A 25,876-nucleotide genomic window follows, 5' to 3' on the forward strand; every position below is an offset into this window, starting at 1 on the left:
CCCACTCGCTCCGCTCCCCGCCTCTTTCTCGGCAGGCGCAGTGTCCCCGGGCAGGCTCTAGAGGGCGCGGCGGTCGGTCGGTGTCCGCGTTGGCCGGGGCTCGCGCGGCGAGTCCCACTTCCTCGTCGGTGCAGGAGCCGCTGGCGCGCCCGACCCGGTCCGCAGCTGTCGGGTCCCGACTCGCCCAGCCTGCGTGCCAGAGGAGGGGAGCTCGGAGCCTAGCAGGAAACAGCTTCCCTGCCACGTCTGCCCAGCAATGTCCAAGCCGCCGCCTAAACCGGCCAAACCAGGTAAAGGGAGGTGGCCCGCGTCCCAACCCCTCCTCCTCCTCTTCCTGGTCGCCGTCGTCTTGAACCACTCGTGCTCTCTTGTGAACGGCCTCTACGGGACAAGGGCGGCAGGGAGAGGGGCGGCTGGGAAGGGGCCAGTGGGGGTGGGTGGGTAGGTGGGGGGTGCTTACTGACACGTCACACGTGGCTCGTGGTCTTCCCTTTCCTTTCATCCCTTAGAAGCTCCTTGATCCATTGATCTTGAGCAGCGTGTATCTAGTGTTGGAGGGATGTAAGGACTGAAACAAACCACTGACAATGTAGCCCTGCTTAGTACAAAAGGCAGTGGTTTTTAGCGCGCACTGCCGCTGAAGCAGCGCGGGACACGCTTGATCCGAATTAATAGTGACGCGTTTGGCACCCAAAAGTGACTTTCTTCGGTCTTGGGTCTCATGCGTTCCTTTCTCCTTGTCCCTTTGCCTTGCGCCAGGAGTCGTGGAAGGACTGGACTCTGGGGCTGGTCACTTGGAAGAGGGGGAGGGTGCTTCTTTTATCTGGGGTGTGGCTCTGAAAAAAGGCAGTCGCTGTCACCCCCCCCCCCCAAAAAATGGCGTTGCCCCCCACTGGCGTGAATTGGAGCAGCAAGTGCGCCGCATCCTTCCCGCGAGCTAATGCAACTGCTATCGATCGTGCGACCTTTTTGCAAGCTCTGCTGTGGGACATTTGCGGTGGCTCCGGGCAGGCCGGAATAAGACCCTGTAGGGGCCCTAAGCACGTAAAAGATTTTGGTGGCCCCTTGTATAAGTAATTCATATAAGCAATCATAAACCATCAAATAAAATTTTATTTTTTGAAATGAAACAACACTTACAGGAAGACGGACAATAATGTTTATTTTTGTATACTTCCACTTCATTTATATTTCTGTGATTATTCTCAGTTCCCACTTTTTCTTCATCTTTTTTTTTTTAAGTAAACATTGTGACGTTCAGGGTTGGGTTTTTTTTTAGTCATTGTACGTATTTAATTTTTTCATTCATTGTGGGGGCCTCTTTTTGAGGACCCTGGTTCAGCTGCAGTATTTGCAGTTTTGCACCATACGGTCCCTGGTAAATCCAGCAATGGGTAATTTCTGTGGTGCCCCCTTCCCTTGATGCCCTAAGCACATGCCTATTTTTCTTAATGGTTCATCCAGCCCTGGCTGCAGGTTTGGTGCATTAATGCAGCTTGCTAAGAAGACTGAGCACCACGCTTTCCCCTTTCCCCATCTCGTGGTACCATCAGGCATGTTAGAGACGAAGAAAGTTGGAGCCTCTCAGCTTGCCTGCACCTGAAAGGGGGGGGGGAGAATGAGGACAGAGGTGCTCCTACAAGCAGCCCATATTGGCAAGAGTGCCTTTGAGGTAGCAAATACCAGTATTGTATAGGATTCTGGTATTGCAGATTTTTTTAAAAAAGTGTAATCCACTTTGAGGTGTAGTGAAAATTACCGACTGTAAACAACATAAATAAATAAAACAAAAAGTGCTAAGGAGGCTTGACTTGCTTCCCTCTCTCGGATATTTGCAAGACAAATAATAAATAGTACTAACTTGAGAAGCACTAGCAGACTTTAGGATGTGAAAAGTGTGTTCTCTCTCTCTCACACACACACAAAACATTTCTCTTTACCAATCAGGATTTGCTCTGTCATTGAAATTCTTCTACTTCTAATGCAGTGATACACAATGGCTCAGGAGCCACATGTGACTCTTTGACATGGCACTTGTGGCTCTTCTTGGCACTGTTCCTCATGTTTCAGGAAAGTTGGCAAGGCCTTGCCTGGTGGGGCCTGTAGTTGGTAGGCATTCCCACCTTGAAATAGCCGCTGGTAGAGGAACAAGTAAGCTGTGAGCCTCCCTGACATCCAGGCCTCATACCAAGGACAGGAGTTAATGTGGCTTTTTTGGTGTTCGTCTCTTGCCTTAGAAACCCTACAGAGTTGCCATAGGTCAGCTGTGACTTGATGGCAGTTTCTGCCAAGTGTGAGTGTGGCTCTTCATGAGCCTCAGAGTATATACCACTCTTCTAGAGGGAGCTGTTCTACTGGATTCATAGAATCCCTTTCGAGTGGAAATTGATTCTGAGTCGCTGCTTGCTACTCAACACCACTGTTGAATGGATGAACCATTATATATTTCTTTATTTAGATATTTATACCCCTCTTTTCTCCTCAATTGATTTAGAGTTACCAATGTCCAGATGGGGGCTGGAATTCTTCCAGAATTACAACTGAGATCAGTTCCCCTGGAGGAAATGGCCGCTTCCTAGAGTAGTCTATGGCATCGCATCCCCACTGAGCTCCTTCCCCTCCTCAAATTTTGCCTCCCCAGACACCATCCCCAAATCTCCAAGCTAGAGTGGCAACCCTAATGGGGACCCAAAGTGGCGTATATCATTCCTTCCCCTCCATTTTATTAAAACGACCCTCTTATGAGGTAAGTTAGGCTGAAGAGTGTGTGACAGGCCCAGCACTTTAAAAAGGCAACTGAAATTGCACCATTGTCTCCATCTTTGAAGCAGCAAGTTCCATTGGCTGTAGCTGGATTGCTCTGGATCCTGTTTTGAGAGCTGTCTCCATAATCCAAATTGACTGCTGAAAGCACTGCTCAGATTCTGGTACCAAGGCTAAAAGATACAAAAATCAAAGTCATGTGATAAAGATTTCAGACAAGGAGCTGATGAACTCATTAAAAATCTTTGTGTTATGTTACCCTTCCAGAAGAATTCCTCAAGAGTTCAGGAGGCAGTTGAAGACAGTTTTATTTAGGACTGCATTTTGATTGATTTAGCTTTTATTATTGGCCATTCCTAATAGGAATTTTTAATCTGTGACTTTTATAGGTTTATATTTGTTGTGAAAAAGGAGGCTAACAAATATTTTAATAATAAGAGTAAGGGTCATGACTATCTGACCTTGTGTCTTTTACCTCTGACTCTAAGGAAGCCCCCAAACGCAGAATCCAGCCCCCAAATATTTATGGTATTAGAATAAGACTTCTTCAGCCTGATCAAACATAGATATTTGGTTCCAGGAGCTTAGATATGTGCAATGCAGAGTAAAGAAAGGGGACAACGGGGTATTATTTTAAGCTCTTGTATTCCGAGACTAGCCTCAAGTCTGTCTTGTTACTTCATGTGAATCTGGAGGACCATTAGGTTTATCGATACTTAGTGTGAACATAGCATTTTTTTCCAGGTGTTCATCTGTATGATCGTAATAATTCTCACACACCTGTAAGTTGCATCAGTGTGTTATCTCATATTAGAGAAAACATACAAAAACTAAGAGGCTCCTGTAAGCCCCACAGTGAGTTCATAGATCAGATGACACTTGAACTGGCAACTTCGTGCTTCAGAACTCATTCTTCTAATGATGACACTACACTAGCCACAGAAGAGCCCATTTGTAAGCTGCTTTGAGTCCCCATTGGGGAGAAATGGTGGGGTATAAATTAAATAAATAAATGTGTCATATACGTATATGGCCATAGCAAAGAGGGAGATTTCAGAGCTGTGGACTTGTATTTCTCTCAGAAAGTCTTGTCAACAACATTGTACATGAGCAGAATTGCACCATCCCTTCAGCAGTCCAGACCTATAACGACGTTCTGTGATATCCTCCTATTGCATTAGTCCTTCATCATTTCCTAAGTGGACACGAGCACTCCACCACAGGCACATTACTTGCAATGCAGAAGTAATTTCAGTTCCCCTTCCAGTGTTGAAAGCTTTTCCGCCTTAGAAGTTCAGCCCAACCAAAAATGTTGAAATAAGCAACTTTGTGTGTTACTTTTTTATGTGCAGGTGTTTGGAAGGAAGGTGCAGGAGAGAATAAGAAAGGCAATCTCATTTGAATATAAAAAGTTTTGAAGAAGGAAATAGTTTTAAATTTAGAACTACAGGATGGTACAAAGAGGTTGAGGTAAGGGGAGGGGTTAAGGGGAAACAACTGTGGAAGAAAAGCCCTAGTGTTCAAAGACAGTAGCTTATTTGTTTGGGGAATACACTAGTGCTTAGTTGAAGGCAAGCCTCCCACAGTACTGCGGGGAATAAAATAATAAAAATAATAAAGAACCATTTCTCTCCTATTTGACATGGCAGTTGAATGTTAAATTATGGTAAATAATATTTTAATGGCATACCAGATGCTGTCTGTTTTGTAATTTATCTAATTTTTAAGAACCCTTGATTTTTGTTTGTGTGAATTTCATGTACGAGGCATAATTCTAAACAATCCCCCTTCTGAGATGGAAAAAGACTGTTTGAAAATTGCTGTGAACAGCTTCTTGTTTGTTACCTATTCTGTCATTTCAGGAAGCAAAAAGGAATCTTTGAGCACCTTAAAGACTAAGAGATTTATTGTAGCATCTACTTCCATGGGCTAGAACCTGCTTCATGCCTCTAATGGAACAGGATACCTGAAAGCGAATGCCACAATAAAACTCTTATTCTTTAAAGTGCTAAAAACTCATGTTTGTTTTCTGTGGCAAAAGACTGACTTATTTACCCTACTATAATTTGTAATTCAGGGAGTAGTATTGCATGGAGGTCCAAAATGAAACAATCTGGTCTTGTTTGGTTTCTCTTCATGTAAGCATAAGGAAACACTGAAGTAATTAGACCATAATTTTCTCCCTTGTGAACTTATTATGAAAATAAATGGAGTGAAAATTGTGCTGCATTTTTCAAATTAACACCTGATCATCACCATATTTATTTGCATTGTAACAGAATTTGTTTTCAAGTAATGATAGCTTCGTGAAGTCAGTGCTCCTCCTCCTTTTCATTTCCCCCTCTCTTTCTGCTGTTTTTGAAATTTCTTGTTAGGGTTTTTACTGCTGTAAAATCCAGTGGCGTGTACCCAGTCATTAGCAGGCTTCACACAGTGGGACTTTCCTATTTTCCCTGTCTGCTACAGCCCTCTAAGCCTCCCCAAATTTTGTTCCTGGGGATCAGTGGACCCTCAGGAGCAACATAGGAGGCAAAGTGGGGAACTGCAGTAGGAGAGGGAAATCACCACTTATCTCTTACAAAGGTGAAAATCCTTTCTTATTGTAGGAACAATGTGGTTGGTAGGGTTGCCAACCTCCAGGTGGTGACTGGAGGTCTCCCACAATTACAACTGATCTCCAGGCGACAGAGATCAGTTCCCCTGGAGAAAATGGCCGCTTTGGCAATTGGACTCTATGGCATTAAAGTCCCTCCCCTCTCCAAATCCCACCCTCCTCAGGTTCCACCTCCAAAATCTCCAGGCATTTCCCAACCTGGACCTGCCAACCTTAGTGGTTGGCTACATCCCATTATTTAACTGGTTAAAAAATTATTTGTCAAAAAAGATAAATAAGAAAAACCATGGAATCTGAAGTTTTCAATAGGTATTTTTAATTAAATGTTTATTTTTAAAACACGTAAAACACACATACAACATACATAATCAGTACTCCAAACCTACAACAAAAATATTGTCGAAGGCTTTCACGGTCAGAGTTCATTGGTTCTTGTAGGTTATCCGGGCTGTGTAACCGTGGTCTTGGAAAATTCCACGGTTACACAGCCCGGATAACCTACAAGAACCTACAACAAAAATCCTTATCAAATATCATCTGGACCTAATCTTTCAGTCTTTATCAACAGATAATTTTTTTAATTGAGCAACAGTATAAACATTTATATTCAAACCTACATACAGTCTTTATCAGTATTTAATCATAAAAAATAGAGCTAAAGAGCAGAGAAGAAAGATAAACCAGTTATTCACCTTTACTATTTCTAATATGATTATATAATTAAATCTTCATGTTTTATGTGACTATAATTATTTGTTTTTATGAGATATGCACCATGCATAAATTGATAATTTTATCTGTTCACTGACTATTATATATTTCTAAATTCATTTGAATTATTCAGTAACATTTCTTGAACAATATTTAATTTTTCAGTTCACTAACTGCTATATATTTCCAGATTCGTTTTAAGTTAATCGACATTTCTTGAACAATGTTTGTATTAATGAGTCAGCTCAAAGCTCTCAAAACATATCCACGAAATTAGCAAATCTAACCTGTTCTACAACATTTCTTAATCTGAATATAAATGTAAGCATTAATAAGACTAATTAAAATTCATAGCGTATATAGTATGAGATTATCAACTATGAGTATTACTGATCACTGTCTATTATTTATCTCTCAATCAATATATTTTCATTAATAAATCAGATCAAAGTTATTGATGTCAGAAGTCAAAGTTAGCAATTTTAACATGTTCTATAGTATGTATGTATCTCATATATATATGAGATGAGAAAAACATGCTAGTCTTTGATGTGTTACCACCTCTTGAATGGAGGGTTCAGGTTCCTTGGGGCTTAAGCCCAGGATCTGACATCCAGATTGCTAAGGGCCCTGGAGCTGTTCCTTTGTCTGGGTTCATTGGTTTTAGAGTGCATTAGGGGAGCTATCCCTCCTGAGTGTTTTGCAATGAAGGATGATGGGGGGGATGATGCTAAAGAGAGTTGCAGATGCACTAGAGAGGGGGCATCATGCAACTAATAGAGACCAGATACAGCACAGATTGTAAGTACCTAGTTAGTAACTTTCCTTTTATTTATTTTGCTTAGTGCACCTACATCTGTTCTTGAAGTACCCTTTGTGCCTTGTAGAAATAAAGTTATTTAATTACAGAGAGTCTACACTTATCCTTGGCTACTTGGCATACTACAGTAATATACCCCTGTGGCTTCAACCTCGGGCAACCCACAAGAGAGGGGGGCTGCATTTTACCTGAGGTGGTGGTGGTGACAGAAAAGAAAGGACAAAACAGAGGGGTTGATACTGGTATGCACACTTTGAATGCAATGCCAGCTTGTTCCAGAAAGAAATATTAAATGGCTTCCTTGGATGTGTGCTTTTACAATTCAGAATGTATTTTAGTAACACTCTGGTATCATATGCACAAAGTCCACTTGGAATACATTTTATAGTAAATACCTGGGCTGATACAAAATCATTCTATTTGTTAATGAAAGTTTATGTGTTTGTATATGTTGTATTAGACCACCGAAGAAATCCTGGGGGCCGAAATGTGTTTGGCATGTGTTTTTAGATTATCAACCCTGTATTTGTTGCCATGTAGGCTGGCTTTTAATATATGCATGAAAGCTTTATAACAAATATAGTTTATTGTTTAATTGAGTTTTATTTCACCCAACCTGCACCTGGAACCTTTTGTTTGCAAAGTATGTGCTCTACCACTGAGCCACACAGCCTCTCCCCACATTCTAAATCACTCCCTTCTGGTGGCTTTCCCTTTTTTAAAAAAAAGAAGGAAACAGAAATTAATATATACATTTACATGTCATGTGTATTTTGGTTTTTAATAGTGAACCAATAAGTCCCCATGAACTCATGAAGTGGTGTTAGGTTTTCTCATCACTTCCCCTCCAATAATAATAATATTGGGGGACTTCCGCTAGGGCAGCTGAGCGAAGCACTCGTCTCCTCAGGGGCTCCCGGAGGGGGAACCAAGAAACGTCTTAAATAGGGGTGTCACCGCCCCCCTCCCGATTCCTAAATAGTGGAATGGGTATCAGGAAATCTCCTGCAGCCGATGAAGAGCGGTTTGAGTCCTGAACACTCTGAGTTTTACGACCTCGGAGATTCAGTAGCAGTCCCGCCAGCTTGAGGAGTAATAAATCGCCGAAGACGTCTCTTTGAAATTTAAGCTTCGCTCTCCCCTATCTATTACCATCTAGCAACTATACAGAAGCAAGAATACCTACTCTCCTAAAATCTGAGTAAGTTTAAAAGAACTCCTTTGTTTTACCTGGATTTGGAAGTCCCAGGAGACTGCTAAATACATCAGTTGAATCTGTATCTCCCCACTCAATGTTTAAATGACTTTTTAAAAACAAGAAAAGATCTGATAACCCGGCAGGGATCTTATCAATTTGATCAGTGGGAAGACATAACTAAGATTTTTGAAAGACGCTTCAGTTGCCAATCAGGAATTACTATGTATAAAGGAGAGGGAGGAGTGGAAACCCACCCCCACCCCGAAGAGTAGTCTTTCTAACTAAACAAGCCTTCCTGCCACGTCCTTCCCGGAAACAATCTATCATCGCGAGAAAGTCAGAGAACTTGGAATCGGAAGTGTGGTATCTGTGTGTAACTGGCAAATATTTCCCAAGTTCCTGACCACAAAGAAGACGGAAGGTCTGTGACTTTGATTCCTGCAGCACCTCCTTGTTTTACTACACTGGAATTTGCCTGGATCTTATTAACTGAGTTTCAGTAGAATTTTTCAGAAGTAGTAACCATGGAACATCTGATTACAAAGATGGAACAACTCTCTGCTTTGATGAGCACTTCATTTCAATTTATTAATCAAAAACTGGACATTATCTCAGATGAACTTAAAGACATAAAAACCCCAATTATCACAATGAGATCAGAGGAGATACTAGATGGCCCTCTAGCTGACAAGAGAGATGAAGAACAGAAAAACCCTGCAAAGGAAACGAAGGAATTACAATAACCAATCTGCAACAGCTCATTTGACAACAATGGATTTGAGTGTGAGTGATTTTGACTTCTGTCCCCTTAATCTGCTTGATGAACTTTTCAGCACCTGCTTGGAGGACTTAATGAGCAGAAAAACTGGGGCTGTCAGGATCTTTTTCTTTGAATTTGGGATAGAAGATATTGCAACATGGATTTACTATGGAAATTATCTATCTGCAGAAGAGACTTTACCACCAATCTCCAAGGATCCCTTCGACGATAACTGCTACTGTGGGAAAGAAAGAAATCCTGGAAATTCCGGATAAAGGGACTAATTTAAAAGAGTCTAGTGTCTCTTCTGGCTAAGATCGAAAAGGAACTGGTTAAAAGGATCGGTTATAATGGAAATAGAATTATATATGATATCAATTTACTAGAAAAACAATATGTATTAAAAGAGTGTTAGGGAGAAATGGAGGACTTACAAAATAATTAATTTGCTATGGAAATAATCAAATGCTCTTTATTATGTGTGTGTGTGTTAAGTGCCGTCAAGTCGCTTCCGACTCATGGCGACCCTATGAATGAAAGTCCTCCAAAATGTCCTATCTTTATTATACTAATCCATTTATTAGTGAGATTTACTATTTCTTTTCTTTTTTCTTTTATTCTTATTTCCTTTTTTCTTTTCTCTTTCCTTTATATGATATTATTAACTATTAATTTTTTTCTTCTCTTGAAAAATATAAATGTCAAAGAGATCAATAAATATTAACAATAGTATTAGAATTAGAATTTTGTGCAAAAGAGATTACTAATTCATTACAAGATGAAGGGAGGTGTAGGGGAAGTGAACAATTTTTTATTATATATAAATTTTTAACAATGTTACCTATTTGTTTTTACTTTTTACTGATTATGTCATTGTTAAACTATGTGGTTAATAATTGTAGAAAAATAATAAAAATATATATTTTAAAAAAACAATAATAATATTGATCTACCTTGCAATGGTTGGTAGGTGATATATGTGAAACACCTTGAATACTAAAACAAACCTTTATTAAGTGCTGGAATTATTTGCTGCTTCAAATGTAGGGTTGTACATTAATGTTCCCACCAGAGGTCCATTGCCAGTTCTTATCAATACCTGAATTTCAATCTGATTGGTACATTTTTTCATCTTGTTCTTTAACCCTCCTCTTACATTTTCTATTAATGAACACAGTTTATAAAGGAAGGAGAAACTTGGGTTTGCTGTGTAGCTCTGTTTGAAATGGCTTCCTGTTTTTTCCCGTAACTTTCTTCCTTATGACTTTTTTCACAGCTTCCCTATTCTGCTTGCCATGTCTGGCACAGCATCCTCAGTGTGATGATTTTGTCTGGGTCAAATCATCAGCTGGTAATGCTTCCAATTATTCAACCACAACCATTGTTCACCTGGAAGAAAATAACTCTAATCCTGGTTAAATGGTCATGTAATCAGCTTTGCTTGTGAGCCTGTTTGGTCTGTCAAACAGTCTAGCCATTACACCATAGTAGGTGTTTTTTTTTTTTTTTTTAATTATCTGGAAATGATTTTTATCCTTAGTTGTTTGGACTGGCACACAGATACTTGATTAATTCAGCCTTAGCGAAAGCAGTACTATGATGTCTTTAATGCTTATTTTTTCACCATTAGGGCAAGTCAAAGTCTTTAGAGCCCTGTATACATTTGAGCCCAGAACAGTAAGTACATATCTTCTTTTCTTGTTCTCAAAATACTGGGAAATTAATTGTGATTTGGAAGTCTGAAGTACAAATCATACAACTGGGATATAGGTCATACAATTTCCATTTTTCTTGAAGAAGAAGAAGAATGTCTTCAGTCTGATGCTCTGCACATGCTCAGATCTTATTTATAAGATTGGGTTTTTTCATGGCCTACACCAGGGGTGGGGAACCTTTTTTCTGCTAAGGGCCATTTGGATATTTATAACATCATTCGCGGGCCATACAAAATTATCAACTTAAAAATTAGCCTTCTATATTTGATCAAACATTTAGCCAAGAGGCACAACCGGAGACAGCTCTGAGTGTCTGCCACATAGAGCGACTCGCTTTTGAGCTCTGCTGTCCCCAGACTGTAAAAATGTTATTGTGCCTCATCTTCTGTTATGTTGCTCCAAATGGAGAAAAAGCTGAGTCATACAAGACTGTGATTAGCCTCCATGTGTTCATTTGAATTCAGTAAAGAGAAAGCATTAATGTACAGTAATGTAGTGAGGACACATTCATCAGTTAGTAGATGAAACTTAACACAAAACACATCTTTCAGATGATGGAATCTTTTATGCTTTGCTGATTTAGCACATCTTCTGCACATTCTTACATCCTGGCAAAAAGCTTTGAGAAGGTAACTTCTCTTACACATCCTTTCAGCAAGGTTTGCAAAAGTAAACAACTGCTGTGGATTTCTATTACAACAATGGACAGGATTTCTATTACAACAATCCTTTTTCTAAAGAATGTCCTTTTAGTGAATTGCAAGCTTGAATTAACCCCTGTGCTAAGGTCTCCAACTAACACGGGAGCCTAGCTCTGGTGTTTTTATTAAGCAGTTTACCATTTTTGCAAGGCCTGATCCACACATACAAGAGAATGAAGTGCATAGTCCTTAGGTGGTAGAATGGAATTACCACCTCATAGAAAACTTGCACAGGTTCTGTCTCCTCTCTTTGCTTATGCCATTTTTCTGTTTTCAGGGAAGTTTTAATCTATGGTCTGATATGGTACCACTTTAGATACCACTTTAGTGGTACCATTCTACCACATTAGATCTCTGCCACCTCATTTCCTTGCTTCAGGGAGAAAACATTGATGTAAAATTTTTTAAAAAACAAGTGAGGTCATTTACCAACTGAGAACTTCCTTGAACCTCCCTCCGTGCTCCACCGTCTACATGTCCCCACTATACTCTAACCCTCCCTCCCTGCTCTCCCTCCCATACTGAGAACTCTGGGAAACAGAGAGGTAAATTGCTCGCTCAGCCTCCAGAGCTGCACTTTGGAAACTGAGCACAGGCTTATCTTCTCTTCCTGTTTTTTTTAAAATACTGATTCAAAATAAATAAATAAAGAACACCCTGAAAGGTTTGTTATGTTTGCTTGACTGAAAGAACACAGCTTGGACTATGTCTTTTTCTCTCTCTCTGTCTGCCGAGATGGACAGAAAAAACACCAGTCAGCCTTGCTGTATTTTCTTACCCAGCTGAATACAGCTGGGCTTGCTTGGTCATCTCTCTCTGTTTCTTATCTCAAAGAAAGGTAGTGAGATGATCTTTCTTACTCACTTGAGGTGAACAGGCAATCGACTTTTTGCAAGGCTGGGTTAAGATTGGGCTCATTGAAATTCCCCATAACACAGAACAGAATGGCTGCTCTCTCATCAGAAGGCCAGGGAGCAATGACACAAGAGTCCTCTGCTAGCCAACATAAGAAGTAGAACAGCATATGTTATGAAGACTCTAGAGGCAGAGCAGGTCAGGGGTAGGCTGTGCCTATGGTGTGTGAGTGCATTTTTGTGAGCGTGTATTTGTTTGTGAATAATTTCTCAGGAGATAGGTTGCATGCAGGAAGGCAAAGATGGAGTTTGCAAGTAAAGCAGAATGAAAAGGAAAAAGCAGTCACCAAACCTCATGCTGCTGTGGGATGTAAAGTCAGGGTGCATGCCCATCCCCCCATGGTGCAAGAGAGAAATAGGCCACACCTGTCTCTTCCTAAACCTCTGTCAGTCAGGATTTTGGGACAGGAGGCTCAAGGTTGGATGTCAGCACACAAATGCTGTGCATCCTGTATATGCAAATCCTTAAATCAGCACATAAATTCATTCTGTTTATCGTTCCAGCCAGATGAGCTGTACTTTGAAGAAGGGGACATAATCTACATTTCTGATATGGTGAGTTTATAAAGCACAATATATTAACCTCTGGGTTGTAACATGTAAGGGGGGGCTTTAGTGGAGTGGTAGCTCCGTTTCAATATTGTTTTCTTTTCCTTCCAGAGTGACACAAATTGGTGGAAAGGAACCTGTAAAGGCAGAACTGGACTGATCCCCAGTAACTATGGTATAGTCTTGAGTTGTTTGTTCCTGTTGCTATTAAAGATAAACTTTATCATTGTGGGTGTGAAGAAAAAGAATTGATCCTTCATAGACTTTTAAAAGGATCATCTGCAAGAGCAGCCAGCGGTAGATCGTATCCTATCGCTTGTTTCCTTTTCCAAGAACACCACAGTGGGGATGTGGGTTTCAATTAGTGAAACTAGTTGGGAGTGAAAAGGTTAGGACCCCCCCCCCATACACACACACACACGTTGTTGCTGCCCCAGACTGACCTGGGCTTCACATGGGCTTTAAAACTCCTGAGAAAATCCAATCACAAATCTTCAAGTGTTGATTCTATTTTGACTCCTAGATTATGCCAGAACTGTGTGTGTGTGTGTGTGTGTGTGTGTTAAGTGCTGTCAAGTCGCTTCCAACTCATGGCGACCCTATGAATGAAAGTCCTCCAAAATGTCCTATCTTTGACAGCCTTGCTCAGATCTTGCAAATTGAAGGCTGTGGCTGCTTTTATTGAGTCCAGAACTGGTTACCAGTAAAGGAATGCTTGATATGGTCAATGGCAGTGGCTCCCAACCTTTTTGAGGACCCCATTCTAACAGCATGATAGTAATTGTACTGATAATATCAATTGATTGAGAAAATACATAAAGACATGGCTTCGTGGACCCCTTGCAGTAACTCTGTGCCCCCCAGGGGTCTCTGGCCCCCGGTTGGGAAACACTAGCCCATGCTGCGTCAAGAGGATGCCCTCTAACAGGAAAAATACTTCTGTGTCCTCTTGTGCACCATCTGCTGGAGGCAGAACAGTTCTCTGATACAGCATTGTTAATTCCATTATATTATTAGAATTTTTTTGTGTTAAGTGCTGTCAAGTCACTTCTGACTTGTAGCAACCTTATATATTAATGACCTCCAAAACGTTTATTTAAAGCTGAAGGAAGGACAGTACTGTCCTAAGACTGTGAAATTAATACTCTGATTACCATTCCCAGTTGTTCCTTATTCAAAAACATGTTTTTAAAGCTACCTTCTGTTCCAAATTATAGAACATAAGGATTCTCTTTTGTTGCAGGCAGCATTGTACACAGTGTATGTTGTTGATTTTTTTAAATCTTGTAACTAAACTATCCATCCCACTCTGTTCAATCTTTATCTCTCTGTCCCGTGGAATTGCATAATATGTCCTAGCAATAAAGTATAGACATCACTTAGAAAAAGGGATTTATTGGATGAAACTCATTGTCTCCAAGATGGGAGTTTCTGTGTACCTGTGGAAATTCCTTTGCTTTCACAGAGTTCTATACCCCAGCTTCTCTTCAATGTGTGTAATTCCACGGTATTCATATTTCATTCCCTGAAGCCAGAATGAAAGGAGAAACAACCTACTTGTGAGGAAACCATAGAGCACATCCAGTGGTAATATGGTGATTACCACTTCAGGTTTCTTAAGATTTTGTTTCTGTAGTTATATTTTATTCCCATGGGTTGCTGAGAAATATTAAACACATAGGAGCATAGAAGGAAGAAATAGTAACCTCTGTCTCTGGGTCATTTTAGCAAGAAAAATGCATTGTTTATGGTTGAAATTTTGCTTTTGTTTGTTTGCTTTTTAGTGGCTGAACAAGCAGAATCAATTGACAACCCATTACACGAAGCTGCCAAAAGAGGTGGGTCTGTAGTATGGAGATCCTTAATAGGCTTAGGTATTGAGTTGGTAGCAAACGGCCAGCACCAAAAATGTATATGGCAGTGGTAGTTGCAACAGCAGCAAGCTTACAGCTCAATTCATTAGATTAATTTGAATCCATCTGGTCTATTCCCATTGAATTAGTGGAAAAAAATAGAGTAGGTGGCTAAATTTAAAAACACACATACCAGAAATGCTAAAAGTGTGAGAAGAAAGCATTTGCTTGATTTTTTTTTTCTTTGTGACAAGGAAAAAACTTTTCACTTTTAAAGAAAATAATATTTTTGTTTTCTTTTTGCTGATTTGAGTATTTTGGATAAATGATGTGGTCTCTGTGTTCTACAGATTTAGTTGTCTGAATAAACATATTCTTTTTCCATCTGAAAAGAGGGAATCTGATTTTTCTTGGCACTGCACATACTTTGTGAAAGGGAAGCTGAACTACTGGATGGAAACTGGATTGCTGTTATTATGAACTGGCTTAGCAAGTATTTTGGATATGCAGGTCTTATTAATAAGAATTTTTATCTTTGGCTACACCTGCATTTTATGTAAGCCACTTTAGGTCCTACTGATTAGGAGAAAAGTGGAATAAAAATACGTTAAATAAATAAATCATTTCGGGACACAACACCTGATATCTGTGTTAGTGGGCAAGTCAAAATTCATGGAGTTTAAGCATATAACCTCTTTTGGCTTTTAAGGGCTGTCGTCTTTATCAAAAACAAACCTTTGCTTTCAAGACAAATGTTGAATGGAAAGTAGCATTTACTTAAGATATTCCATTCATACAACCATGATATGATCTGGAAAGTTCCTGCCTTCAAATAATTGTTTTGTGAAATACAAGTTTTCTCTTTCAGGAAACTTGAGCTGGCTGAGGGAGTGTTTGGATAACAGAGTTGGTGTCAATGGATTAGACAAAGCTGGAAGCACGGCCTTGTATTGGGCATGCCATGGAGGTCATAAAGGTATTCTGGAATTTAATCAGCATGGCTAACTATTTACTTGCAATCAATGCTTCCTACATTAATAGAACAGCTACTATTTGGTACCAGTAACAGAGTTTGAATTCCTGTATTATTTAATTTGAGTTAGGAAAAATATTATATTTAAGAGCTTAATGTACCAATAAAATAAAACAAAGCTTGATCTAAAAGCAAGTGTTCTTAATCCTAACAAGATAGAAAATAAAAGTTATGAAAGCTGATCCTCAAAGAAGTGAGAAGGAGAGGATAAGAAAGGTGTACTTCATCAACTTTTATACTTTTTTCTCCTAGATACTTTACTAATTCAGTTTTCACAGGCTTTTAACAATATGGGGTTTTTTTAGTAGGTCAGGTCTGAATGTTGACTTTCATGCTGTAATTTGAGTACAAGAAAACAATTTCCAATTTCTCAAGAGGTTCTCCCCCCTTTTTAACTTTATGCAGACATAGTAGAAGTGCTACTGACACAGCCAAACATAGAACTAAACCAGCAGGTGAGTATCACACATTAAATATGGTTCATTGGCATGGATAACTTTTCATTGATATGTTTTAACTCTGGTTATTTTCCTTCTGTCTCCACAGAATAAACTGGGAGATACTGCTTTGCATGCTGCTGCATGGAAAGGCTATGCAGATATTGTAGAAATGCTGCTGGCAAAAGGTACTGATCCACCCATGCTCTGTCATAGACATAAATTTGCATGGTCAGTTTGTTGTAGACAGGGCTGTTTTCACACCAAAGATTTCCCACATTTCAGCCATCCCGCTGTTTTTTTCGTGTTTCCATCATTCTCTTTTTCTGCACAGACTATTTCCAGCATGTTTTTTCCACATAAGAAATCTATTTCATTTTAAACCTGTAAAAATTGTGTTTCTTGGATAGAATGCTATAAGCTTGGGCAGGAAGCTATAAGCTTGGGTTTCTTGTGTCTGAAGGGGAAACAGTGTAATTAAAGGACTTTGATGAAGAGCTAGTCAATTACTCTTTCATTTTGGAATTAGCACAACAGAAGAGAATTGTCTGCTTTTTAAACAGGGAGGGTTGGGATGTCCAGAGGTGCCTCTGTAAATATCTGGAGGGTTTTTTTTTTTTTTTTTAAAGAAGAGTATCCCCCACATGTTAACCTGCCTTTTGGACAGAGGGGAGGGGATTGCTCTTCAATTTTTTTTAAAAAACGTTAAAACGGAGAGCAGAGAATCCTGGGGATCACATGAGAACACTGGGGGGGGAGGGGGTTCCAGTGCACATTGGCTGTGAAAGGGAAAACAATTAACAATGGGGGGAAACAGATTACTCACTGCCATCTAGAATCTCCATTGCAAGGGCAATTTCCATAAATCACATTAGCAACTTAGAAAACCTCCCTGATCTGGTAGCAGCCCAGGCTGATTTCTTACATTTATTTTGTCTGCTGCAATACTGTTCTGACTTGCATCTTGGGTTCAGATCCTAAGATGTCACTGATTCTTCCATCATTAACCATGAAAGGTTCCATGGACAGCCTTTCTTAGTGAGATCTGAAGTCCAAGTTAACTGGTCCTTAAGGAGATTTAGATGGAAGTCACTGTGTATCTCCCATTATCACTTACACGATCATGGTCCAGAGGTGGCATTTTAGTTACCCGGAGTGCAATCCTAAACAGAGTTGCACCCATCTAAGCTCACTGTTACAGTGCAATCCCAGAAACACTCCACTGGACAGAGCTGAGTAGGATTCTGAATAGACCTGCTTAGGATTGCTCTCTTCATCACAGAGTGCCATGTCATCAGAGTTGCAGAACAGAATGAGGTAAGAAAAGCAGTAGCAGCTCCTAGCCCTCTGAATGCCACCTGTGTTGGTGAGCCTTTGCTGTTACTAGGGTTGCCAGCAGGCCTGGAGAAAAACGTCGTTAGAGGCTTAATGTGTGGAAATGGGCAACTGCTTCATGGCATGGAGGTAAATAACATCTCCTGGTGAATAATATCCCATTAAGCTTCTACTAAAGGGACAGGACAGTTCCCCCCCCCCCCTTCCAGGCAGTTGATAACTCTGCCTGTTACATCTGAACACTGTCTGCATGTTCATCTTTAACATGCTCTTTCTTCTTTCTGTTCGCTTAAAGAGAAGCACAGGGCAATGTTATTTTTGTTCTAAAGTCCACAACTGTTACACTACAAACTATTTCACTGGGCTAGCTATCGTAATCTTTTAGACCTCAGCAAATTTTTACGTAATAGTAGAAAGACTAGAGTGAATTTCTGAGTTTTTTAAAAAAGGAAATTGTCACTGGCTTAGCTTCTTGGTGGGCACAAATGGTGGCATTCTATCCTTTGTGATCTCTGGTAAAAACGCCATATGTTTTACATTAGAAGTTAGGGAGAGGGGCAAAAAGTTCAATTTTAAACAAGAAATTGTCATCAAGGACTATGATAGTATGTGAAATCTTTTTTCGTGTTTCCATGAATTAACAACTTCTTTGCTTTTGTTTCCATAAAGAAGCCAGAACAGATTTAAAAAACAATGAGAAAAAATTGGCCTTTGACATGGCTACTAATGCCGCATGTGCTTCCCTGCTTAAAAAGAAAAAAGGACAAGGTAAGATTTGAAGAGATTTCCCCCAATTTTCCAAATACCACTTTAATGTATATTAAACAAGTCAATAAATTAAGCATGGAAATCCACAGATCACACTCTGAAACTGTTGTGCAAAGCTGCAGTCTGGGATGAGGTTAGTAAAGGTTTCTTCAGGCAAACATATATGATAGTGAATGGAAGCCAGAGGACTTATTAAGGGTGCGCATTCGGATATGCCGAACCAAAAAAAGGGCACAATTTCAGTGGAGCCAAAAAAGCCAAAGCTGAAAAAGCTGATTTTTTTATTATTATTATTTGCTTTTTTGGATCTATTATACCATATGGAAAATATTTATGGGGTACTGGGGGTGGTTTTGTAAGGTAGAGGCACCAAATTTGCAGTGTAACTACAGGTGACTCTCCTTAGAAGTACTCCCCAAGTTAGGTAAAGATTGGGTCAGGGAGTCCAACTTTATGGGCCCCCAAAGAGGGTGCTTCCATCATTCCCCACTGTTTCCAATGGAGAAAAAAATAGAAGCCCATAAAATTGGACTCCCTGACCCAATCTTTACCAAACTTGGGGGTTCTTGTAAGGAGAGTCACCAGCAGCTATGCTGCAAATTTGGCCCCTCCACCTCATTTAACAGCCCCCTAAGCCCTGCAAAGACTCCACATATGGTATAACGGAGCTGTGCTCTTTAAAAATTAAAGAGCACAGCTCTATATTAGTCAATAAGAAATCTTTGTGGGGCTCGGGGGGCTGTTTTTTAAGTGTTTAAGTTTGAGGCACCAAATTTGCAGCATAGCTGCTTGTGACTCTCCTTACACAAACCCCCAGGTTTGGTGAAGATTGTGTCAGAGGATCCAATTTTATTGGCCCTCAAATGGAGAAAAAATGGGGGCCAATAAAATTGGAACCCTGATCCAATCTTCACCAAACCCAGGGGTTCACATAAGGAGAGTCACCAGCATCTATGCCGCAAATTTGGTGCTTCTACCTCAGAAAATAGCCTCCCAGAGCCCCGCAAAGACTCCCCAAAAGAGTACAATCAAGCAATTTTAGACCACAGAATCGAGGTGAGATACATTTTCCCACCATTCTCACAACAGTAGGAAAGGTTTTCAGCAACATTGCACTCTCTGGGGAGTCTTTCTGGGGTGGGCTGCTTTTTTGAGGTAGAGGCACCAAATTTGCAGCATTGCTGATGGTAACTCTCCTTAGAAGAACCTCCAAGTTTGGTAGAAATTGGGTTGGGGTCCAATTTTATTGGCCCCCGTTTTTCTTTGTTTGTGGGCCAATAAAATTGGATCCCCTGATCCAATCTTCACCAAACCCAGGGGTTCGTGTATTGAGAGTCACCAGCAACTCTGCTGCAAATTTGATGCTTTACCTTAAAAAAAAAAAAAAGCCCCCTCAGAGCCCCATAAAGATTTTCTATTGACTAACATAGAGCTGTGCTCTTTAATTTTTAAAGAGCTCAGCTCCATTATACCATATGTGGAGTCTTTGTGGGGATCTGGGGGGGGTGCTGTTTATTGAGGTAGAGACCAAATTTGCAGCATAGCTGATGGTAACTCTCCTTACAAGAACCCCCAAGTTTGGTAAAGATTGGGTCAGGGGTCCAATTTTATGGGCCTCCATTTTTTCTCCACTGGAAACAATGGTGAATGGATGGGGCACCCTTTTGGGGGGGCTCATAAAATTGGTGCCTCTACCTTTGAAAATTGCCCTCCCAGAGCCCCGCAGATATTTCCCATAGGGTTTAATAGACCCAAAATTTTTCAGATTTTTTGAAAACTGGAAAAAAATCGTATCAGTTTGGGGATTCGGTTTTTTTGGGATTTTCCTAAAGGTTTCGGGTGTATTAAACCTGAATCTGAAAGTACTAGGAAAAAATTGGTGTACACCACTAGGATTTATAATTCCATAGAGAATCATGACATCAAAAGCAGAATACTCTAATTTTCACAGAATAAATGATGCTCAGAGGACAGTTTGGTTCAGCCTTTCTTCAGATAGCTGGGACAACATTGGGATGTGCAAGCACCAATTTATGAGTTGTGCAGCCCTGTGGATGGTTACAGTTTATTCAGTTTCAGGTGATATTAGGAAGAGTCCTTAATGGAACAGTCTGATGACTTTAAAGCAAGAGAAGCCTGGCAGAAAGCAAAAAGTGGGTTAAATTTTAAGATACAACAGATTGCGTTATCACATCCCTTTCATGATGATTGGTTGTCACCGTCCTGTTTTCATTTAGCTGTACCAAAATGGATAACTGTGTGTTGTTTCTTCTTTACAGACATAATGCGAACATTAAGTAATGCAGAGGAATACCTTGATGATGAAGACTCTGATTGAATTGCCTTATACCACGTTAAAATCTACAATCTAAAGCCTCCCTCGCCTTCACCTTCCCTAAAATCCTTTCCCTATGTAACAACAAAAATGTACTTTCACATATACAATAATGAAATGTTACAATCATTGTAAATATCATGATGAGAGAGCTCTTCCACCACTGACCCCATATTAGGGGTCATGAATGATCTAGTTGCAAACAATTTTTCTTGGTGAGAATATATGTAAGACGGGTCTCCCAACAATACTCTAATCGTACTGGAAGTGGGTATTACTATTTGGGATGTACAGAAATCATCCTATTTGCAGGGCAGGTAGCCGCATTAAAATGTATCTGGAATAATTAGTATTATTTTACAGAGCTGACCCTCTCAGGTAGAAGATGTGCTTTTAGATACCCCTAACACTCTGGTGTGGCTGTATGTAATTAAGAAAAACGAGTTCCTTGCATGCAGATGCTGCATGGGGAACCACAATGGGAAAGAGCAGACAATAATTACTACCAGTGGTACAGCCTCCCTTGCCCTGTAGGGGAATAAATAGAGGGTTAGAATGAGCCTCCCAGGACATGAGTGGTATATGTACACTTCCCACCGCTGCCTGGGAATATCTATGGTAGGAGAAATAGCATGCCATAGCAGCCTTGATCAGGGATGCCGAATTAATAATGTTGGCAGAAAGACATGAGCACAGTTTGCTTTATTGGCCAGCACAAAAAGCTACAAATCCTTCTCCCCCCCCCCCCATGGTTGCTCTGAGAAAGTAGTGAGGTTGAGCCCTTACTTCTCCTCCATAAGCAATTGCAGGAGCACAGAAAATGGGCTCAGGGATGGCAGAGTCTTCAGCATGCTTCCTCTAATCCAAAATCACTTCTCTCACAATGGTCACATTGAAGATGAAAGGATGTTGATCCCTTCCTTTTCCTCTGGAATTCTCATTATTCATGTCCCTTACTAATTTTATTGGGTCTACTCTACTTGTATATGTGTGTGTTGTGTATATATATGTATAAATTTTAAATAATCATATTAGGAGAAGTTAATGGATGAAATATCCTTTACCTTCCTACTTTATGGCTCAGTCCTGAAGACCTTACACAGGCAGTATTCTTTTTGAAAGTAGTCATTAAGAACTTTACCCCCAGCCTAACTGGGTACAAACACAGCTTTGTCAGGTAACTGTCAATCATTCTGAATGGCTGTTCAGTAAGGAGCAAGGAGTAGGGGAGAAACTTTATATCATTGGTTCCCAACCGGGGGTCCATGGACCCCCAGGGGTCTGCGAGAACTAAATTAAGGTCCGCAAAACAAAGTTATAAACCCATAATAAATTAATATTTTCAATTAAAAGTTCTCTATTATAAAAATATATATTCAAATATTTTTCTAAGTTTAATGTTTAACTAACAGTTATGATTAAAGTTTATTTTCAAATTCTCGGCATTTTTATTTTGAACCTTGGGGTCCCTGCACCGAACAAAAAAGTCCTAGTGGTCCCTGGTCAAAAAAAGGTTGGGAACCACTGCTTTATATCCAGCTCTCTACAGGCCTTCTCCAATAGCTAATGGGTGCTGTTGTGACACACAACCCCAGCCCCTGAGGAACCTGCATGTATAGCAACCATTCACAAGGGTCCTAATCAGGGATTATTGTACAGAAGCCTGTTTCTCTCTGTGTATGTCACCCTGCTGTGTTTATCTGGGTAAAGACCTTATTCTTTGACTTGAAATGATAGTATTACAGTCACCTTTAAAATGTATTTGTGTTCACACCTATATCATGGAGGGGGGATGTTTTTCATTTTATCTTGCCTAAGAAGAATTATTCCTTCTTGCTTTTCCTCTCTGTTCTTTGTATCCCTCAAAGAGTCCTGTGTTAATATTCTATTTCTAAGCGGTTTTTAAAATCAGATCTGATGTGTTTCTGAAATAATTTTAAGTAGAAAAACCACAAACCAAAAGTATCTGCAGAAAAGGATCCAGTCCAAATAAATATTTTAAAATGCTTTGAAATGTTTTGTTGCATTTGCTCTTAAGAACGTAAGAATTGTTTACGTTGGCAGTGAGTAGCAGCAAGGCTTGGTAAGTTATAGCTGCAATCTAAACAAACTAGTGAAGATTTACCCATGCTAAAAACGTGCTGTCTTAATTTTTTAACATGCTTGATATGTTTTACTTACATTATAGGTTTGATGTGGACCTTACTACAGTGCTGATTATTTTTCAGATCCATTCATGTCTACCAGAGAAATCACCTCAGAAGGAAAAAAAAATATTTTGCACACATAAATAAGTTTTTATAAAATGTAATCATATTTTATAGCTCCAGACAGAGTAGTAATTTACTCCAGATTTTGAGGTTAGAACATAAGAACTTAAGAAAAGCCATTCTGGATCAGACCAAGGCCCATCAAGTCCAGCAGTCTGTTCACTCAGTGGCCAACCAGGTGCCTCTAGGAAGCCCCCAAACAAGACGACTGCAACAGCACCATCCTGCCTGTGTTCCACAGCACCCAAGATAATAGGCATGTTCCTCTGATCCTGGAGAGAATAGGTATGCATCATGACTAGTATCCATTTTAACTAGTAGCCATGAATACCCGTTTCCTCCATGAACATGTCCACTCCCCTCTTAAAACCTTCCAAGTTGGCAACTATCACTGCATCCTGGGGCAGGGAGTTGCACAATTTAACTGCGTTGTGTAAAGAAATATTTCCTTTTATCAGTTTTGAATCTCTCACCCTCCAGCTTCAGCAGATGACCCCACGTTTAAGTATTATGAAAGAGGGAGAAAAGCTTTTCCCTGTCCACTCTCTCCAAACCGTGCATAATTTTATCGACCTCTATCATGTCTCCCCTTAGCCGCCTTCTTTCGTTTTACATTCTTTGACTTTCTGTGTATTGAAGAGAAAGGTTACACTGTACTTTGCACATTTACAGTTCATAACAACTTTCTATTTTATCATGATTGCTATTTTTAACATTAATTTTAATTAGAAGATTTTCCACAAAGGACATTTTAAAGTTATTTGCTTCATGTACAGTATTTGATCATAAAAACATGTTACTTTAATAAGCTATGTTAAGTGATTCTAAGCAAGCCAAGGTAAAAGCAGATCCAAATTTCTTGAAATCATTTACTTAGAAATATAGACGCTGCTCACATTACAAATGTGTCACAACCAGTGTTAAGCCTTGAAACGTCATTGAAATACATGGAGCTCTTATGCGCATTGTCAGCCAAGGTTTTGACTCCCTTACTTCAGATTGTTGGGTGTACTAATAGACTGCCACCATCTTATTTCTATTCTGCCTTTCACCCCAATAGGGACCCGAACTGGCTTTCATAATCCTCTCCCTGTTTTATCCTCACAACAACCCTGTGAGGAGGTTTAGGCTGAGAGATACTAAGATACTATTATGAAGCAGCCTGCTTTGGCTGGTTAAAAGATTGCATAATATTAGGAAATTCTAGATTGTTGGATTTGGAGGGTGCTAATTTAAGATATGGGTGGCACGCATACTTATGGTATGACAAAGATAAAATAAACACTTTAATCATCATATTATAAGAGCTAGTCTACTACAAGTGTGGAAAAGATATAGGAGAGGTTTTGAATCTAAAACACCGGGCTGGCTCTGCCCTTTAGAAGCGATTACAAGAAGAAAACCTAACATGGATCAAGACAGCCAAGACATATCGGGAATATTTACAAAAAGATAAAGAAAAATGGAAACTAAAAAATAAGGAAGAGTGTGGAATAACAAACTGGTTCAAATATCAACTAAAGGATGTCTTCAAAAAAGATTAAATATTAGGATTCGCAGATAAAAAAACAAAGCTAGAAAAGATTAGATATGGGAAACAGGACAATTTTTAAAGTGGTACCAACTAATATTAGAATATAATTCAGAAGAGGAAAGCGTTAAAACAGTAATGATATTATGGGCAAGAGATCAGGGTCATAATATAGAAAAGGAAGAATGGGAAAGACTCTGGATGAAAGAATATAAATTTACAATAGCCAGTAGCATAAAAGAAAATCTGTAAAAAATGTTTTATAGAAGATACACTACTCCTGCATTAATGGCAAAGATGAATAATACAATTTCAGATAAATGTTGGAGATGTAAAGAGAAGAAAGGTGCCTTCTATCATGTCTGGTGGACGTGCGGAAAAATTATTTTTTTTTTAAAGTAATTACGGAAATGGGGAATCTGATACAGAGTAAGATAAAGAAGAAACCAGAAACTTGTTTACTAGGTTTATTCCCAAAAGTTATTAAAAAGGAAGATAAAGCAGCTTGTCAGTATAGTTTTGCAGCAGTGCGACTAATAATTGCTAAATCCTGGAAAGGAAAAAAAAACTTTATATGAAAGATTGGAGAGATAAATTGTTTTACTATATACAAATGGATAAAATTACAAATAGTTTGAAAGGAAAAGATATAGAAGTATTTAAGAAACAATGGCAAAAAACATTTATATATTGGGCAAAAACAGCAAAGGTAGATTTTACAAAAATGATTAACGGGTTGTAAGCAAAATAAATAAATACAGGGTAAGTTAAGTTAAAGTATAAATCTAAGAGATTACTCAACGGGAGTCATTCATGGGTGAAGGGGGGTGATGGGAGATGAAGGGTTACAAAGTGGAAGTAATGGGTAAGCTGAGTATTACCATTTTCCTTCTTTTTTTGTTGTAATGATGAAATAATGTCCTCCGTCTTCTATGAAAACAATAAAAAAAAGCTGAGAGTGTATGACTCGCCCAAGATCACCCTGCAAGCTTTCATGGCACAAGTAGGGATTCGAACCTGGATCTCCCAGATCCTAGTCTGACTTGAATATTATTGTAATCCAGTTGTAGATTAAAACTTCTCCAGGTGTTTAAATTTCAATATTAATGCACATCTGAGAAGAGTCTTACTTGGCTACATACTACAGACTGAACTTTACTATTAGGAGAGGGTCAGTGCCACCATTTTGCCCACGTGGAATGGCAGTGGAAACTCAAGCATAATCTTATAAAAGGGAACCAGATAAACATAACCCAAAGTCAACATATATCTTGCGTGTGGCTGTAGCAGTGGCTAAGGTTTGACCCTCACTTCTGCCATAATCTCATGAAGTGTTCTTAGGCAACCCTCCTACCCATCTTCATTATGAGAATAATAATAACTACTTCACAGAGCTGGTGTAAGGGTTTCCACTAAGGTATTGTACTGAAGCCACTCGATCACCTGATAGCACTGTGCTAAGCAGTATACCTTCTAACAAAGGTGGTGCATATTGATAAACCCGAACTGAAAATAAACCCGAAATTTGCCGTTTCGGCAATATTCGGGTTTTGGGTTTACCAAACACCC

General features: G+C 39.6%; 1 protein-coding gene across 1 annotated transcript; it reads left to right on the forward strand.

Moving 5' to 3' along the window:
* Positions 1-239: 239 nt before the first annotated feature.
* On the forward strand, positions 240-20,642 carry OSTF1 (osteoclast stimulating factor 1). The gene is made up of 10 exons (XM_056848573.1): positions 240-290; positions 10,497-10,543; positions 12,701-12,751; positions 12,857-12,920; positions 14,530-14,583; positions 15,467-15,574; positions 16,037-16,086; positions 16,178-16,256; positions 18,073-18,171; positions 20,451-20,642. The coding sequence occupies exons 1-10, from the start codon at positions 257-259 to the stop codon at positions 20,507-20,509; spliced, it is 645 nt and encodes a 214-aa protein (XP_056704551.1). The 5' UTR covers positions 240-256; the 3' UTR covers positions 20,510-20,642.
* The last annotated feature ends 5,234 nt before the right edge of the window (positions 20,643-25,876 follow it).

Source organism: Euleptes europaea, chromosome 4 (genome assembly GCF_029931775.1).
Source record: "Euleptes europaea isolate rEulEur1 chromosome 4, rEulEur1.hap1, whole genome shotgun sequence".
NCBI classification, from domain to species: domain Eukaryota; kingdom Metazoa; phylum Chordata; class Lepidosauria; order Squamata; family Sphaerodactylidae; genus Euleptes; species Euleptes europaea.